The sequence below is a fragment of the Trifolium pratense genome, linkage group LG1 (genome assembly GCF_020283565.1).
Source record: "Trifolium pratense cultivar HEN17-A07 linkage group LG1, ARS_RC_1.1, whole genome shotgun sequence".
Classification (NCBI taxonomy): domain Eukaryota; kingdom Viridiplantae; phylum Streptophyta; class Magnoliopsida; order Fabales; family Fabaceae; genus Trifolium; species Trifolium pratense.
In genome coordinates, this window is record NC_060059.1 from 41,914,239 (window position 1) to 41,930,337 (window position 16,099).

The 16,099-nt window shown below is 33.2% G+C and overlaps 4 protein-coding genes across 4 annotated transcripts; 2 read left to right on the top strand and 2 right to left on the bottom strand.

The window, feature by feature from the left end:
• Nucleotides 1–1,315: 1,315 nt before the first annotated feature.
• LOC123886516 (60S ribosomal protein L7-4-like) lies at nucleotides 1,316–3,905 on the bottom strand. The gene is made up of 7 exons (XM_045935832.1): nucleotides 3,799–3,905; nucleotides 3,524–3,704; nucleotides 3,326–3,423; nucleotides 3,178–3,235; nucleotides 2,210–2,289; nucleotides 2,015–2,117; nucleotides 1,316–1,720 (listed from the first exon to the last, which is right to left on the bottom strand). Exons 2-7 carry the CDS (start codon nucleotides 3,701–3,703, stop codon nucleotides 1,505–1,507), a joined length of 735 nt encoding a protein of 244 aa, XP_045791788.1. The 5' UTR covers nucleotide 3,704; nucleotides 3,799–3,905; the 3' UTR covers nucleotides 1,316–1,504.
• A 2,117-nt stretch (nucleotides 3,906–6,022) lies between these two features.
• Nucleotides 6,023–7,377, top strand: LOC123886535. The gene is made up of 4 exons (XM_045935846.1): nucleotides 6,023–6,250; nucleotides 6,387–6,505; nucleotides 6,727–6,854; nucleotides 7,004–7,377. The coding sequence occupies exons 1-4, from the start codon at nucleotides 6,199–6,201 to the stop codon at nucleotides 7,137–7,139; spliced, it is 435 nt and encodes a 144-aa protein (XP_045791802.1). The 5' UTR covers nucleotides 6,023–6,198; the 3' UTR covers nucleotides 7,140–7,377.
• Nucleotide 7,378: 1 nt separating this feature from the next.
• On the bottom strand, nucleotides 7,379–10,330 carry LOC123886523 (pentatricopeptide repeat-containing protein At5g09450, mitochondrial). Its single transcript, XM_045935838.1, has 3 exons — nucleotides 10,180–10,330; nucleotides 9,809–10,088; nucleotides 7,379–8,627 (listed from the first exon to the last, which is right to left on the bottom strand). Exons 1-3 carry the CDS (start codon nucleotides 10,218–10,220, stop codon nucleotides 7,734–7,736), a joined length of 1,215 nt encoding a protein of 404 aa, XP_045791794.1. The 5' UTR covers nucleotides 10,221–10,330; the 3' UTR covers nucleotides 7,379–7,733.
• Nucleotides 10,331–11,388: 1,058 nt separating this feature from the next.
• LOC123886540 (gamma carbonic anhydrase 1, mitochondrial) lies at nucleotides 11,389–15,343 on the top strand. Its single transcript, XM_045935851.1, has 5 exons — nucleotides 11,389–11,708; nucleotides 12,774–12,917; nucleotides 13,164–13,289; nucleotides 13,373–13,524; nucleotides 14,738–15,343. Exons 1-5 carry the CDS (start codon nucleotides 11,594–11,596, stop codon nucleotides 15,020–15,022), a joined length of 822 nt encoding a protein of 273 aa, XP_045791807.1. The 5' UTR covers nucleotides 11,389–11,593; the 3' UTR covers nucleotides 15,023–15,343.
• Nucleotides 15,344–16,099: the final 756 nt, after the last annotated feature.

Consider the following 16,099-nt stretch of genomic DNA (forward strand, 5'->3'; position numbering starts at 1 on the left):
CTTTCACCTTGTGCAGACATTCTATTTGCAATAGCTAGGGTTCTTGAAAAGTAATCTTCCACAGATTCTCCTTCCTTCATTTCAAGAACCTCAAACTCTCTCTTCAGAGCTTGCAGCTGAGCTATCTTTACCTTTGTAGAACCTTGATACTTTCTTCTCATCGCATCCCAAATACTTTTGGAGGAATTACGATCAAGAATCGTATCAAGAATGGAACGATCGATCGATTGCAACAAGTAATTCTTCACCTTCAAATCCTTCAGCTTGCTAGCATTAGCAGCTTGAATTTCTTCAGCTGTGGCGTTTGCAGGTGCCACCGTGACTCCATCTTCAATTGAGGACCAAAGTTCTTTGGAACGAATGAGATTCTCCATGAGCATTGACCAATGGTCATAATGTCCATCAAACTTTGGAACACGAGACTGTGAGTGTTTGGATTCATCCATTAATGGATCAAGGAAGAAGCTTGAAGATGAAGAAGAAGCTCGCGCAAAAAAAAACGGTTATAACGGTTTTGTTCTTGAGAAAACTGCAGTTTTCTCTCTTTCCTCAGGTTTAGATCTTTTAGGCTCTAGATACCACTTGTTAATTGCAAAGTGGAATCTCTCATCTTATTCCTCATAGGCAATGTCTTATATAGGCTTATTTACAACTCAATTGTTTAGACTAGCAAATTGGCCAAGCCAAGCCTAAGCCCAACAGCAGGCCAGGCCAGCCTTGCGCGCGCGCCTGCATTATGCTGCTTGCTGCACAAGCCAAGCCACACAACACTAAGCCTAAGCACATAAGCCTATTCCTAACAGTTTAAGTTTGTCATTTTTTTTCCAATAGAGTATTTAAGATCATCATTATATTTACATTTACATTAAAAAAATTAGAATAAAATATTTTTATACTAAATTTGTTATAAAACATTGTTATAATATAAGTGAAATTATTTATAAAACTTGTTAAATTAATACAGTCTGTGTAAATCTTTGTTTTTATTTAATCTAATTTTATTTCAGGTTAAAAATAAATGTTTTGTTTTTTTTAAGTAAAAAAAAATAATTTTGGAGAAGTTATTGTCCCGTGTATATTTTATAAATAAATTATAATTAGTATGTTCTATTTATTCAAATTTTTATTTAAATGACCACATGTTTATCAGGTTGAAGTGGACAGATTGTGTATCAAGGTGAGCATAAAAACAAGTGATCACAGTAACAGATTTATATTTAAATGATCACAGCGAAGAAGGGTGGTTTAGGATACCATAATTCCCATCCCCCTATAAAGCAAATTATCAAATATATATCTAAGGACATCAAATGAATCAGAGTAAGCATTGAAACTAAATTTACCAAAATTAGTGATAAATAAGTAAAAGTAGAATTTTTCACTGCACTTCAGGCAAGACATCAGTTCAAACAACAGATGAAAATCTTTTAAAGCAAAACTGAAATTAAGAAAAAACAATATCTCAACCTCGATGATTAATCTTAACAACACAATATGACAAAAACTAATTCATCCTTCTAATGAGTTCATTGATCTTATCTTCCCTGTTGCCAGCGTCACCGCCTTCAACATAGTGATTTCTTTTCTTCTTCAAACCACCTAGGGGAGCTTTGAGCTTGAAAGGCCACAGGAAGTTATTTGCCTCTCTGAAGTGAGGACCAACTGTCAGTATCTCATGAATCAGATCTTCAATGCAAATGATCCCGTGCTTCCCGAGAACCTGCCATCGAATATTAGGTCAGTCGAAGAATAGAAAAATACAATCAAAAGTCAGCATAACCATTCAACAGCATCGTACATGGGACATCCAAATTCCCATCAGTCAAGAAATCACACATAAGATAATCTTACAATCTGGACTGTTGAATCAAAGATCAAACAACTCGTGTTCTGATTTTGTCAAATTGGGTCCAAAATACAAACTCAGAATAAAGAGCCATCTCATCTAGGTCCAACAGTTCAGATTGTCGATTACAAGATATATGATTGCAGTGAATCCATATCACAGACAAACCTGTTCGATGATAGAGTTGTCTGTCAAAGGAATTCTTTGTCTGTCCACTTTGCCGTAACCCCTCTTGTAGATCAATTCCTTGACACTCTTCAGATTAGGGTACCTGAAAGAAAGTACCGTATAGTAAGAACCCATACTGAGTAATAATGAAGAATGATATCATCTGGAGGCTTGATAATTTGAAATGTTGTATACCCGTATGTAACATATGGCTCTACCCTGTGGAGCATATTCACAGTGGCTTTGTTGACTTTGAGAAAGACACCATTAAAGATCTGCAGTCAAAAGTAACGGAAGAATAAGTCTACACTGTAATTGAGTCTTGGAAACAGTATTTGAGGGGTTGGAGAAAGAGAACCAGAAGCAAAACAAAAAGAGAAATAATAAAGTAAAAACTTTGTGAAATAAAGAAAGGAATAAAATATTTTATATTAGGTGAATGCTCAAAAAATGTTGTCTAACATAACATATCGCTCTCCATGAGATGATCAATCAACAATGCAGGAGACAGAACAGAACAGCACACAATCTATCTAACAAGGACCAATTCTATGAAAAGCTATAGTTGTAAGGTGCAATCTTATCAAACATGGAAATCCTAACTAGTAGTATCAAATAGTGGAGTATAGATATACAAAAACAATAGATCATAAGTCGATGCACAATACCTAATATCTTACACATTGTATTAAAATTATATTCAATTCAATAATTCAACATTCAAATTATACCCAAGTATTAAACATTATAGAAAGATTATAGATAAAAGAATCATTTCAAAGAGCAAAGAGCTTTAGGCTTATCTCATGAAGGAAAAAAACAATAATACTTAACAATTAGCTGAAAGCTTAGTTCAACAAACTCTACGTGTATTAATTTAATAATAAGTGCTGATAAGTTCCCTAAAACAACTCATTGAACAAACCTTTAATCAGAGGTGCATTGCAATTGCTTGTATACATAATAATACAGTCACACAATAAGTATACAAGTAAACAAACATACAATTCCACGCTAAAAAGTAGTACACAAACAACCCTTGACAAATTTCTCAATCCAAAATGAAGTTACTAATCAACAAATTCAACACCAATCAAGAACAAAACCAATAAACACTGAACCAATTCATTGAGTAGCAAATTAAAACACCATTTTAAAGTTACCTGTCTCAAACGCAAAAGCTGCAAAATCTTCCTTGATTTTGGGTCCATAGCATTGATACTGAAACCCCAAAAATCATAAAATTCCAATTAATAAAAAAATCACATAGAATACAAAAATATATATACTATAAAATAAAAAATAAATTACCCTCTGATCCTGATAATGAACAAGAGCTTAGCTTCAGGATCAACATAAAATCCACCCTTAAGTTTAGCTTCACGCTTCAACCTAATCAACTCCTTTTGCTGATAAACACAGATTAAATTAAATTAATAAATAATCATACAAATTAAAAATGTAATTGGATTAAATTAACGAAATTTATGAAAATTATTAATACAATACCTGTTCATCATATTCCTTAGCGTACTGTTTGGCTCTACTCAAAATGAGTTTCCTAGTTTCAGATCTCTTCTTCTTAGCTGATTCAAGTTCTTGCTTTTTCACCAAAGCCCATTCTTCGTTCCTTTTCTGCTTCTTCAAAACCGATTCAGGAACAACTGATTTCACTTCCTCTTTCGCCATTCTGAGATTCAATGAATGATTCAGAATATGAAATTGAAATGAAATCGAAAATTGATATGAAAAATTGAAGAGAGATTGAGATTGAAAAATGTTACCTGGTGCCGCGCAATAGAAGGTGATGGAGAAGAAATGTTGCTAGGGTTTTGTACTTCTGCTCTCTACCCTAATGGGCTGGGCTATTCATACCAAACAAATATGTGGGCTTTGTTTTTGTACAAAACAATAAAATATATTTTTCTAGCATTATATTTTTGGAAATTGCTGTAAAAAAAAAATAGATTAATTTTTATGTTGCGACAATGCAAAATATTTTTATGTCTTTCAAGTGTGTGATTTATATTGTAACATAGTCATATTTATAGGAGATTATATGGACCAATGATATAGGTCAAGACTAATGAAGATCTACTATAATTATTCACAACACTCCCCCTTTGGTTGTGAAAACTTTGATTTTAATATTATTAACTAGTTTAAAGACTAGTGGATTCGCACGAGTCAATTGAATTTTATTCGATATTTAAGTTTGTTATATAATATATTAGAAATTGTTATATGATATTGTTAACATATAAGTAGAATTATTGTGTTTTTTTCTTGTAAATTTGGAGCAACTTATTAACATAAGTGGCTGGTAATTTCATTTACTCTTCCAATTATAGTTATTGGTTCACTAGTTTAATATTTTTACACTTTTATTGTTATTGTTATGGACGATTAAATCAAATTAAATTTGGTATATGGTTCGACTAATAATTTGAGTGCAGGTGTGGACAAAGAGTAGATGTGCATTTTTGAATGAGCTACCAATTATGGAAGCTGCATCAAACAAGTATGCAGCGGAGTTTCATGTTACCAACTTGAGATGAAATTAGAGCTTGATCATATAAATCTAACTAAACACTAAATATGTCTAGTGTGAAACATCTTGTGTTGCTATGTGAAAGCTTATTGTAGTTGTAGTGTTAAGAGTGTGTTTATAAGGAGTGGTAATTCTAACCATATAAATCGAATTTGTAAGGTTAAGTTAGATTCAATCCAAAATTTTAAAATGGTATCAACAGACTCCACTCCAAAATTCGTTGAGCTATTGGTTATCATTTTTTCACCATCTGATTGTCCACTATTTATATTCACGTATCAATCTAATAATGTAGGACGTGAGAAAATGTGTTAAAACTTCACATTAGATAAAATAAAGATAATTGTCATTTTATAAACTGATTTTGTAAAATTGAGGTAGGTTTTCCTTCATAATTTGGTTGAGTAGTAGCTAATTAGAAGAAGATTGTCACTAATTAATCCCACTGAATAATTGAACACACAAAAGTCATCGTTTGGAGTGATATGACATGAGTGAAAAATTTGGTGGAAATATATATTTTGTCGAAGATAAGATTCTTTTGAGGGTGGTGGATCCTATCTCATAAGGATAGAGATGATTTAATTTGTAATCATACATAATAAAGAAATGAAATTTTAGTGACTTTAATCTTTGGAACTTTGGTGATATAAAGTTAGCTCTTATTGTTGGAGTAGAAGAGTACAAAAGTGTATTAATATGGAGGTTGAGTATCCAAGTATAATTAATACTAACAACAATACTAGTTGTTTCAAAAAATAAAACTATATAGATCCAAGGTTATCGTAAAAATGTTTTCCACATGTGTGATATTTCTTTTTTCTAAAATTATTGTTCATTTTAAAATTATGGTTGTAGTTGTTTTAGTCCTATTATTTTGTAATTTAGTTTTATTCATAATTCATGACATGTCTTGTGCTGTGAATAATCTTTTGAAAATATATTGTTTGTTTGTATTTAAAAAAGAAAAGTGAATCAAAGTTTAAAGACCTATTATACCTTAGGCTTCTTACACAGTTATCAATCAAATTTTTACTTTGTTATAACTACAAAAAGAATTGTTAATAACTCCTCAAATAAAGAAACTAGGAAATGAAAAAAAGAAATAATACATGAAAAAATTTGTTAAAAGATTTTTAAGGTTTAAAAACCATAAACTTAGGCACATTGTTTTCTATATATGTGGGCTACATGAACTGAAACATAGAATATTCAATAAATTATCACACACTTCATTGGAGTGATTTGCTGTAGTTGTTTTCACACAATTTTGAATCTCGAGGAACGATCCAGATTAATGCAGTTATAAAATCATTTAAAACAATTTTGACCACATATTTTAGATCGGACATATGTAATCTACAGAAGTATCAAAACTGTAGGAAATCTGTTTTCCAGTGTTACTATTTTGAGTGGGACCCATTTCATCCATTATATTATACTATGCATGAATGAAAATATCATCGTAGGATAAGACCAAAAAAAAGAGTAAATAGTAGCACACCCCATCAACAATATATAAAATTAATAAGAAGGCTAAGATAAGAACAATACAAAGTGGATTGTGATCTATCATCTATCCACTGTGATGTAGGATTGTTTGATTTTATACAAAAAAAATTAAGCAACAAAAATGGGTTCTCTTATGGCAGGATGGGGTTCTTCCTCCATTGATCCAAAATCAGGTACCATTTAATAACATTATACTATTACTATACACATATGCTTTGTGCTTAATTAAGCAGTTCATGTTGTGGAGTAACTAATCATATTAAAAGCTAGTTTTTTTCTGATGGGGGAAAATTTTCCATATTATTTCAGCCACACTTAAAAGGAACCAGTCACTCACTAAAGATGAAATTGATGCTTATTGGAAATCAAAGAAGAAAATAGAGGAAGAACACCTTAGAGCCATTTCCAATCTTTCAGAGACTATTCAGGTTAGATATTTGAAACCTCTACTTGCCAACTTTTATCTCTTCTCTACTCTTTTCAATATTTTTCTTTTCATTTTTCTTGTTTTTATTTTTTACCTTTTTCTTGTGTGTTTGTGTAACTGTCACTACTAAATTATTGAAATAAATTAGAGACAAAAGATTAAGTATTAAATAAGGCTGTAGTCCTATAAAATTAATGTATGATGATGCAACCTGATGAACAGGGTAACAAATACAATGATCCTGAAAAGAAGATTCAGAGGTCAATGACTATGCCTGTGACCCATGTAAGGGACTCTAATATGGACGTACTTGACACAAGTTTGGAGCAACTTATCAACAAAAATGGCTGGTAACAGATAATTTTCTCTTTCAATTATAGTTATATATGATTGACTCAATAGTTTAATATTTGTTACACTTTTATTGTTGTTTTAGAGGAAGTAGTCCTATGGTTATGAATCATATATATGGTTGGTTGGACTAATAATTTGAATGCAGGTGGACAAAGAGTAGCTGGGCATTTCTGAATGAGCCTCCATTGATGGAAGCTGCTTCAAACAAATATGCAGCTCAGTTTCATGTTGCCAACTTGGGACCGTCAAAATTGAATCCTGAAGATGAAATTAGTGCTTGATCATATAAATCTAACTAAACACTAAAGCATGTATATATTAATTGATCAATCAAGCGATTAATCAGTATTTATGTCTACTTCAATATAAGATGTCTAGTGTTGTAACAATAGTGGTGTTCGTTTTTGGAGTCTCGTGTTGCGATGTAAGAAGCTTAATGTATGTTAATCAACGTGTGTTTCCTGCTTTGTTTGAAGAGTGTAATGAAAATACCGAAACAGTGTGTTCATTTGATAGAGAGTTTTTATCGTAACATTTAACAGTTTCTTGATTTGAACGCTAAAAACTAAAACCACTAACTTACTGACAATCGTCTATAAGAAAACAAAACATTTGCCTATAAAAAAACAAATGCGATCATAAAAAAATTGATCGTTCTGATAATAGCAAAGATGTTAGCCAAGTGAAGGCTGTGAAGCATAAAGGGAAGTTATAAGAAATGGAGAACACAGCCACAAAAGCAATAGAATCTTACATTGCAGGTTATTCATTCGGGATGTATTAGCGAATTGCACAATTTCCTGCTGAAGGTTGCAATGTAGTTGATCTTAAATTTGTATACGCTAAATCAGATACATGACTGAATAAACTCCTAGTTAGTTATTTTCTGGATTGAGGTTCTTCTCAGTGAGAATCATATTCAAGTTGTTGGCTGCTTCATCCAATCCAAGGCCTGTAAAAGCATCCATAATTCTTTTACAAGCAAGCGTATCAAAATCTGGTGTTGTCGCTTGTTTCCATTGATCAATAACTTCACCAGCTTCTTTTGCATGATCAAGAATGAGATATGCAGATATGATGCAGATATAATTCCTGCTAATCATTTTCTGTTTAGTCCTTCTCAATGAATTCCATATCATATCAAGTTTATCCTTATTTCCCAACCCACCATAAAGAATGATCAATAAGTCATATGTTATCCATTGACTTTGCGTGATCTTTTTCTCAGTCTCGACTAGTGAGTTGGAACTTGCTCTATCAAGATGACCCGCGGTAAAATATACGTTGGCCAGGTTCAAGTATCTAATCCAACTTTCATCAGAATCAGCACTATTGCGCATTTCTTCAAGAATCCTTCTAACTTCATCAATATCAAGAGAAGCAGCACATGAACTTATCCATAGATTAAAAGTAAAGATATCAGGGGTAACCTTTTGTTGTTTGAGGTCTTCGATAACCGATGGGACCTTTTCGACCTGCCCGACTGACATGTAAAGAGTCATCATTTCATTGTAAGTAAGGGCATCAAAGGGGAGGTTTGAATCTTTTATCCTTTCATATAGTTCCTCAGCCTTTTCAGTCATTTTTGCTCCTGCATAACAATGGAGGAGGGCTGTGTAAGTCTCGCATGTCTTTGCGGAAAGTGGTAAAGCCTCAAAGTAGCGCTCTGCAGCATCAATGCCAAAAACCTTGTTCATCAAATCTATGCGGTCTGCATAATCAGAGTCTGATAACTTGTATTCTTCATGACTAACCATCCATTCCGATAGCTGAAATCAACAATATTAAAAAATGGTGAAGCCCTATATCCAACAGAAAATGAGAGCCATGTTCATAATAAAACTTTCCAAGTCCAAATCTTATTACTAGAAAAGACTGCAACATTATTTAACAACCATCGAATGCATTTGATTCTGAGACCGTTTTATGGAGCAAAACTAATACATGAAAATACAATGCATCAGAAAAACATTCAGGAATAGAGGCCCTTAGCCACTGGATGACCCTTTATTATTCCAACAATTTTAGGCATTACAGAACTACGTAAAGTATTAATTTGTGGACCTTACAAAGTCTATTAATTAGGTAGACACCTTGCAATATTCCTTCTTCTAAACCTTATAAAACTAATAATAATCATCGGTGAAGATTCAGTAAGAGTCTTGATTTGTTAATAAAAGAATAAGATCATTATCTTAAAAGCAAAAAGATCCAAAAACTTCTATGATCTGCTACTACTTCATGTGTTATAAAGATATTCTCTTCTTTTTTTTTTCCACTTGATCTAAACAATTTCCAGAAGTTATCGCTAATTCATGGTCAGATAACTATAGTACCCAAAAATAAACTTCAGAACTCAAAAAAACTGCCATCTAATGAAAGCCTGTTTGGATAAAGATCTTAAATAAACGCTTATCAAATAAGCTATTTCTGTAACAAAATATCAAAAAGAAGTCTAACAATTCTCCTAAAAATTATAAGTTGTTTTCATGAGCTATCCTAAAGAGCTTATTTAAATAAGCTGAAAAATAACGTCATAAGTTATTTCCATATGCTCTCTCAGAGACAATCTCACAAGTACCAGTACGGCAGTACCTATGGTGCTGTTTGGATAAACGCCTCAATTTGCAATTTATAATAGCATAAGCTCTTATCATAATATACTCTTATGTATAAGCTATTTCTATAACAAAAGATAAAATAAAGCCAAACTATTTTTGTATAATCTATAAGCTGTTTTCATAAGCTATCCTCAATAAATTATGGAAATAAGCTGAAAACAGTTTATGAACATATTCATAAGCTCTCTCAAACAATGTCACAAGTGATTATGCCAGTAAATAAGCTCAAATAAGTCAATCCAAACACACTTTTTATAAGCTATTCTAAAGAGCCAATTGCAATAAGCTATAAACAAATTCAACACGAAGAGAAATGAAAGAAACAAAACCTCTAAAGCGTGTTTATAACGCTGAGAATCTCTAAGTTCTTTAGAAATATCACGAAGCTGAGAAACAGGAATAGAATTCCCTTGAAGAACCCATTTCTGAAGAACATTAGTAGCACTTCGTTTGGGAAGTCTCAGTCTCAAGATTCTGCTTCTTAGATCATCATCATCACCCTCCGCAGAGTTCGGAGTTTCTTCTACATAATCACTGCTCACAGCATCTGAAGAAAAAAATCTTGCTGAGCGATGATGGTGATAACTGTTATTGATTAAACCACTGTTTCTGCATCAACATGGTTAATTGAACTTTGGTGAATTCTTAGCTATGAATCTGAATGGTTATTTGGAAAATTGGAGAATGAAATTTGCGTTACCTTCGTTTGATGAGAGAGAGAAATAGAGAACGGTAAGACATTGACGGCGTTTGTTGTAACTTGCTCCGTTTGATTTGGTTTTGACGGAGGAATTTGGTCGGAGATGAGAGACTCTGCTTTGTTTCAGAGACTGTGTGAATGGGAAATGTTTTTGTTTTTGTCAACTTCAAACGAAATGGGTGTGGGCCTATTATGGACTTTGGCCCAGATATTGACTAATTTTTATGCAGAAGTGCACTAAGAGAATTTCTTTTGAAGCCCCCGTGTTTCTCGCGCACTCTGCTGATTTTCATTTTTGTCATTTCAGTTACTTCAGTAGCGGACGTTATAAAAATGTGTAATTTAAGTAAGATTTCCCCGAAACATAAAATTTTCAAAATTTTACACTTAAATAGCTTAAGGAGTATTTTAGTAATTGCATGGGGAGAGAAAAGAAGCTCTTGTGTACTAGTATCATTATGTTCCAAAATGAAGTAAAACAAACTCTTAAGCCTAAAAATAGTGTAGTATTGAACAATATACACTCTCTAATAATAATACTCTTTTTAAAATCATACATTTATACATACTAATTCAACTCAACTATTGAACTGAGATTGATCGACTTAGATTACATCTTTTTTTTTTATACAAACTTAGATTACATCTTGATTAAACTATTGTTACGATTTAAATCCTCTAAATATCATTATGTAGTTGAGACTTGAGATGAGTGTAATTGCTAAAACTAGGTAAATGGTACACATATGTATTAGAATTTATTTTAACTTCAAATACTAAATTCAAAATTTAATTTGAGTTGTCTCTTCACAATTGCAATTGTATAATAGTTATAGAAATGCAATTATGTTAAAGCTATTGCAAAAAAAATTTATCATCAAGTTCAACCGTAATTTTATTCAAACTCACTTGGGTTGATATATTGGTATTGACTTGAGACTTGGGAGTGTGCTCCTCTTGAGGTCTGAGGTTCGATTCTCTCTAATGTCAATTTGGATGGACTAATTTAGCTTCTTCAAAAAAAAATCCGTAATCTTATTCAATTCGATTCAAAATATTAGTCTATTTACTATAATTTTATCTGATTCAAGATGATATTAATCTCGTTACAAATTGTATCTAATTATTAAAAAAGAAATTCATAATTACTTAATTAATTATACCATTACTTTAAATTTATGATAATTACAAAACTAACCTGCTATTGAAAACCCGAAATTACCCTGCCCTCCCCAAAAGGGGGAATATACTAACCTACGACGCGCTACTACAGGCAACACAGAACGTTACCGTGTTTCCTTCCTTTCTTCCACTCGCCACCATCACCATTTCCTTCTTCTTCGATTCCATTACATCACAGAGAGCTTGTTTCAGATTGGTTGACGAATTTTCGAATTCGAAATCAGAATCGGAAATGGGAACATTAGGCAGAGCTATATACAGCGTTGGATTTTGGATTCGTGAAACTGGTCAAGCCATTGATCGCCTCGGTTCCCGCCTCCAGGGAAATTACTACTTTCAAGAACAGCGTCAGTCACTACTATTCTCTTCTTAGATCCATTTTCTCTTTCCGTAATTACCCTTCATCTATGTCTTAGATCAATTCTCTAATCCATTTCTTCAAATGCAGCGTAATTGTTTTTATTTTTGTAGCTTTTCATTATTGTTCTACTTATTTATTATTAGTACTTGTGCTCTATGTATTGAAAGCTTAATGGAATAATTGGTACTAAGAAATATGATGGTATGGTTGTGGCAAAATGTTGGAAAGAAATGGATATTTATGGGTAATTTGTTTTTAGCGTATAGTGGCTTGCAAGTGGAACAAACTATGAAGCACACACTGGACACGCACAGACGCTGACATGTCGACAGTGATAATAATTGGAGAAAATGACATAATTCAATGTAATTATAAGTATTTGTGTCATGTCAGTGTCAGACACCGGGACAGCATAATTCGAGGAGTGTTTGTGCTTCATAGGGAAAAACATACCGAGATTCTGGAGATTGAATATATAATTATATTAGGCTGTGGTGTAGTAGAAACTTGTTGATTTGGACTTAGGTGTATACTCCAAATGTTGTCTTGACATTGACACTTGGGAAGAAAACAGAAGATGAAAAGTGTAGTTATTCTTGCATCACAGAAGATGTTTAAATGAAATGTCCAATTCACGTTAAAACCTCTGAATTTGTATCCTACAGTGACTCAACTATATTGGAATTACACATACTTCTCAATCTTATTCTCACAGACATGCAGTGCTTAAATTTGTTGGGAATGTTTTGGTTTTACTTTGAAATAATGTTTATTGATGTGATTAGAATCTTAATTGGCATGGCAATAGTAATGTATGGATTTGTTTGTGCATTATCTTGCTAGGACCTCTTAGTGTTTATAATTTGTTTCTTTTTCCTCATTTTTTGATGTTATGAAATCTTCAATAACTTAATAGTATTATTTATTTTTCTAATAGCTCTTCATCATTTAGCTTGTGGAAAAATGGTTCTATGGGCTGTCTGTCTTTACTTGATTTTCCTTTATGCTATAAAACATAATATCAATTATTCCTCTTTGTTATTATTTTTAGTGTCCAGGCATCGAACTCTGATGAACATATTTGATAAGGCTCCTAGTGTTGATAAGGATGCATTTATTGCACCAAGTGCCTCCGTCATCGGTGATGTTCATATTGGCAGAGGATCATCCATTTGGTATGGATGTGTCATGAGAGGTAAGGTCTTTGATTTTATCAATTAGACATTAAAATTTTGACTGGTTTATCGTTTGGCGCTTTAGTAAGCAACTAACCAGATCTATTCGTGGAATACATTTTAAAGGAAAAATAGGAAAAATCTGTCCAATACAATAATGTTGCATTTCTCTGATCGTCGAATGTAATTTATAGGTGATTTTTTTTGTTGAGTTTCTGTTTTGTGATATAAATTGTAATCATATTCAAACTTCACTTTATGCTTAGGTGATGTGAACAGCATCAGTGTTGGAAGTGGAACCAACATTCAGGATAACTCCCTGGTGCACGTTGCAAAGTCAAATTTAAGTGGGAAGGTGTTGCCTACTACTATTGGGGATAATGTTACTGTAGGTGAGTCTGTGAGCAATACTTTTCCATGATCATGAATGATAACACATTTTTCCTCTCATGATGTTAAAATTTGCACTGAGCAGGTCATAGTGCGGTTTTACATGGTTGCACTGTTGAGGACGAAGCTTTTGTTGGTATGGGTGCAACTCTACTTGATGGTGTCGTTGTTGAGAAACATGCCATGGTTGCTGCTGGTGCCCTTGTTAGACAGAATTCACGGATTCCAACTGGAGAGGTATGTGTGCGTGTGTCTTTTTAGGTTATTATGTGTGTGTTTTAGATTAATTATTACAGTACCGCAGATCTAGGTAAAGGGGTGACATGTAATTGTGCGTTCGTGTGTGTGTGTGTGTGTGTGTGTGTGTATGTGTGTGTGTGTGTGTTCCTTTCTGATTTTGTATACACTTTATTTACATACCTTAAAGAAACCATCTTTGCAAAATTTGAGGTTGCTATCACGGTCAAAATTATGGTTGAATCTCATCTTATTTGATTTGGATGTGTAGAATCACCAATAAGGACAGTGTTAGACCAGCTGACTGTAACCCAAGTAATAGGAAGAAGCCCATAAGCAGGGAGAGAGTGGGGACATCAATGAATAGGGTAGGATTGCATACAAATTAATATAACAGAATGTTTATTTTAAGGGACCAGCGATGGGGATTATTATAACAGAACATGTGTGAACTGAGAAGATAGAGGGAAAGAAGATTTAGGGGTGGGGGCGGTGTAATCAGTAGGAAGGAACATTGCAGCCACTCAACATGTCGTGTATCCAGCATTTTTTATTTCTATTATGCATTTCCGCGCTGGTCAACTTCTTCCATTATTCCGAAATCAAATAAGATGAGAATCCCTTCATAAATTGCATCAAATCTCAGCTTCCTATCTATTCTTACTACTTGGTTCCCAGCAAATAGTCCTATATCTAAAGGCGAAGGGAGACTAATTAAAACTATAGGTCTAATCATCGACAGATTTAGCATGAGTGGTCTATCTTTATGCCTAATACTAATACATGATGTTATGACGTTGATCAATCCATGTAGGGTACTGCACCTGGTGAAAAAAAGGCTATGTGATTGTTGCTGGTGTGTAAAACAACAAAGATAGACCACGCATGCTATGTTTAGCGATCTTACTACTATTATTATTTCACCCCACCTCGTTGCTCCCATTGTGAACTAATTCATGTAAGATGGGTTTGTGATTGCGATAATTAACACCTCTCTTGTTTCAAGTATGACGCCCTTTGCTCATTTAATGTTATCATTAACCGAAAAGTCAGCACTCCTTAATGTTGCTTATAATATTTACATAGACTACATATTGAACTTTTAGTTTTAATTACGCTAAAACTACGCTACTATTCTTGAATTCTGTTTATGCTTGTAATGTGTATCATCAATGATCTGTAAATTTAACCATAAAATTGCCTATATTTGCAGATTTGGGCAGGAAACCCTGCAAAGTTCCTGAGAAAACTCACTGCCGAAGAGATATCATTTATCTCTCAGTCAGCCATCAATTACAGTAACCTTGCACAGGTCCATGCAGCTGAAAATGCCAAGCCTTTTGATGAAATTGAGTTTGAGAAAGCGCTCCGGAAGAAGTTTGCACGTAAAGACGAGGAGTATGACTCAATGCTAGGCGTTGTTCGTGAGATCCCTCCAGAACTCATTCTTCCAGATAATGTCCTACCTGCTAAACAAACAAAGGTTTCCACACAATGAGATCTTTTAAGAAAAGTGTCTTTCAATTCAAATCTTGAAATGACATCGAGCAATATACTTGTTTTGTTCAAATTCATGGAAGATGGATTATTTTTTCTTCCCAATAATAACAAACATGTCCCAGGCTAGGGTATGACTTCTTTTCAGATTGAGGAATCAATTGTTCCATAATATTTCAAGTTGTTATCTGCTTTGGAAAAAGGAAAGTTCCCTGAACGATCGTGTATGTGGATCTTTAGTGTTTGATGTATCCAATGCACGTGAGTTTCACATGAATGTTTGTTTAATCATGGTATTTATGTGACATTGTTTTGGTCATTAGTTACTTTAATGAGTTCCTTAATAACAAGGTGATGTGGGAACTGTCCCAAGTGATTTCACCACAATGAAATCGCAGTCTGCTACACATATGCTGGAAGACACAGAGTCATGAGAGAAGCCTAAAATTTTGGGAGGCCTAAAGTTGTTGGTTAACTTCAAAAAAATACAAATAGTAATACTTAATATAGCATAGCTAGTTTAAAATACAATGGAGGTACTTGAACAAAGTTGCACGCAGCTATTAATCCTTAATCTTGATAGCACACTTTGGGTTAGGATACTTTCCACTTCTTAAATAAATAAAGGGTTAGCTGGTGTTGATCCCATTGTAAGCGAGTTTCGGATTTTCCCCTATAATTTTTTCTTTTTTTATTCCAAGTCATATAAAGGGAACAGTCAGAGCCCAAGTTGTCCACTAAGAAAGGTACTTCCTCCGGCCACAAATATAAGCAAAAATGCGTTTTTTAGATTTATTGAATAATTGATGTATTTTGTAGTATTATAGTCCACATATATTAGTTATTCAATGAATCTAAAAAGTACATTTTTGCTTATATTTGTGGCCGGAGGGAGTAAATGATAGAATCTTCACTTTTTTTTTTTTTTTTTTGAACAAGTAGAATCTTCACATTACGAAGAGGAATAAAATAATTTTACGGGAGTAAACTTAAATTCGCTCATTATTGTTACTCGAATTTGGACAAACTCCACATATCTTCAAGTATCCGAACTTCCAAAATTGTTTCCAATCCATCA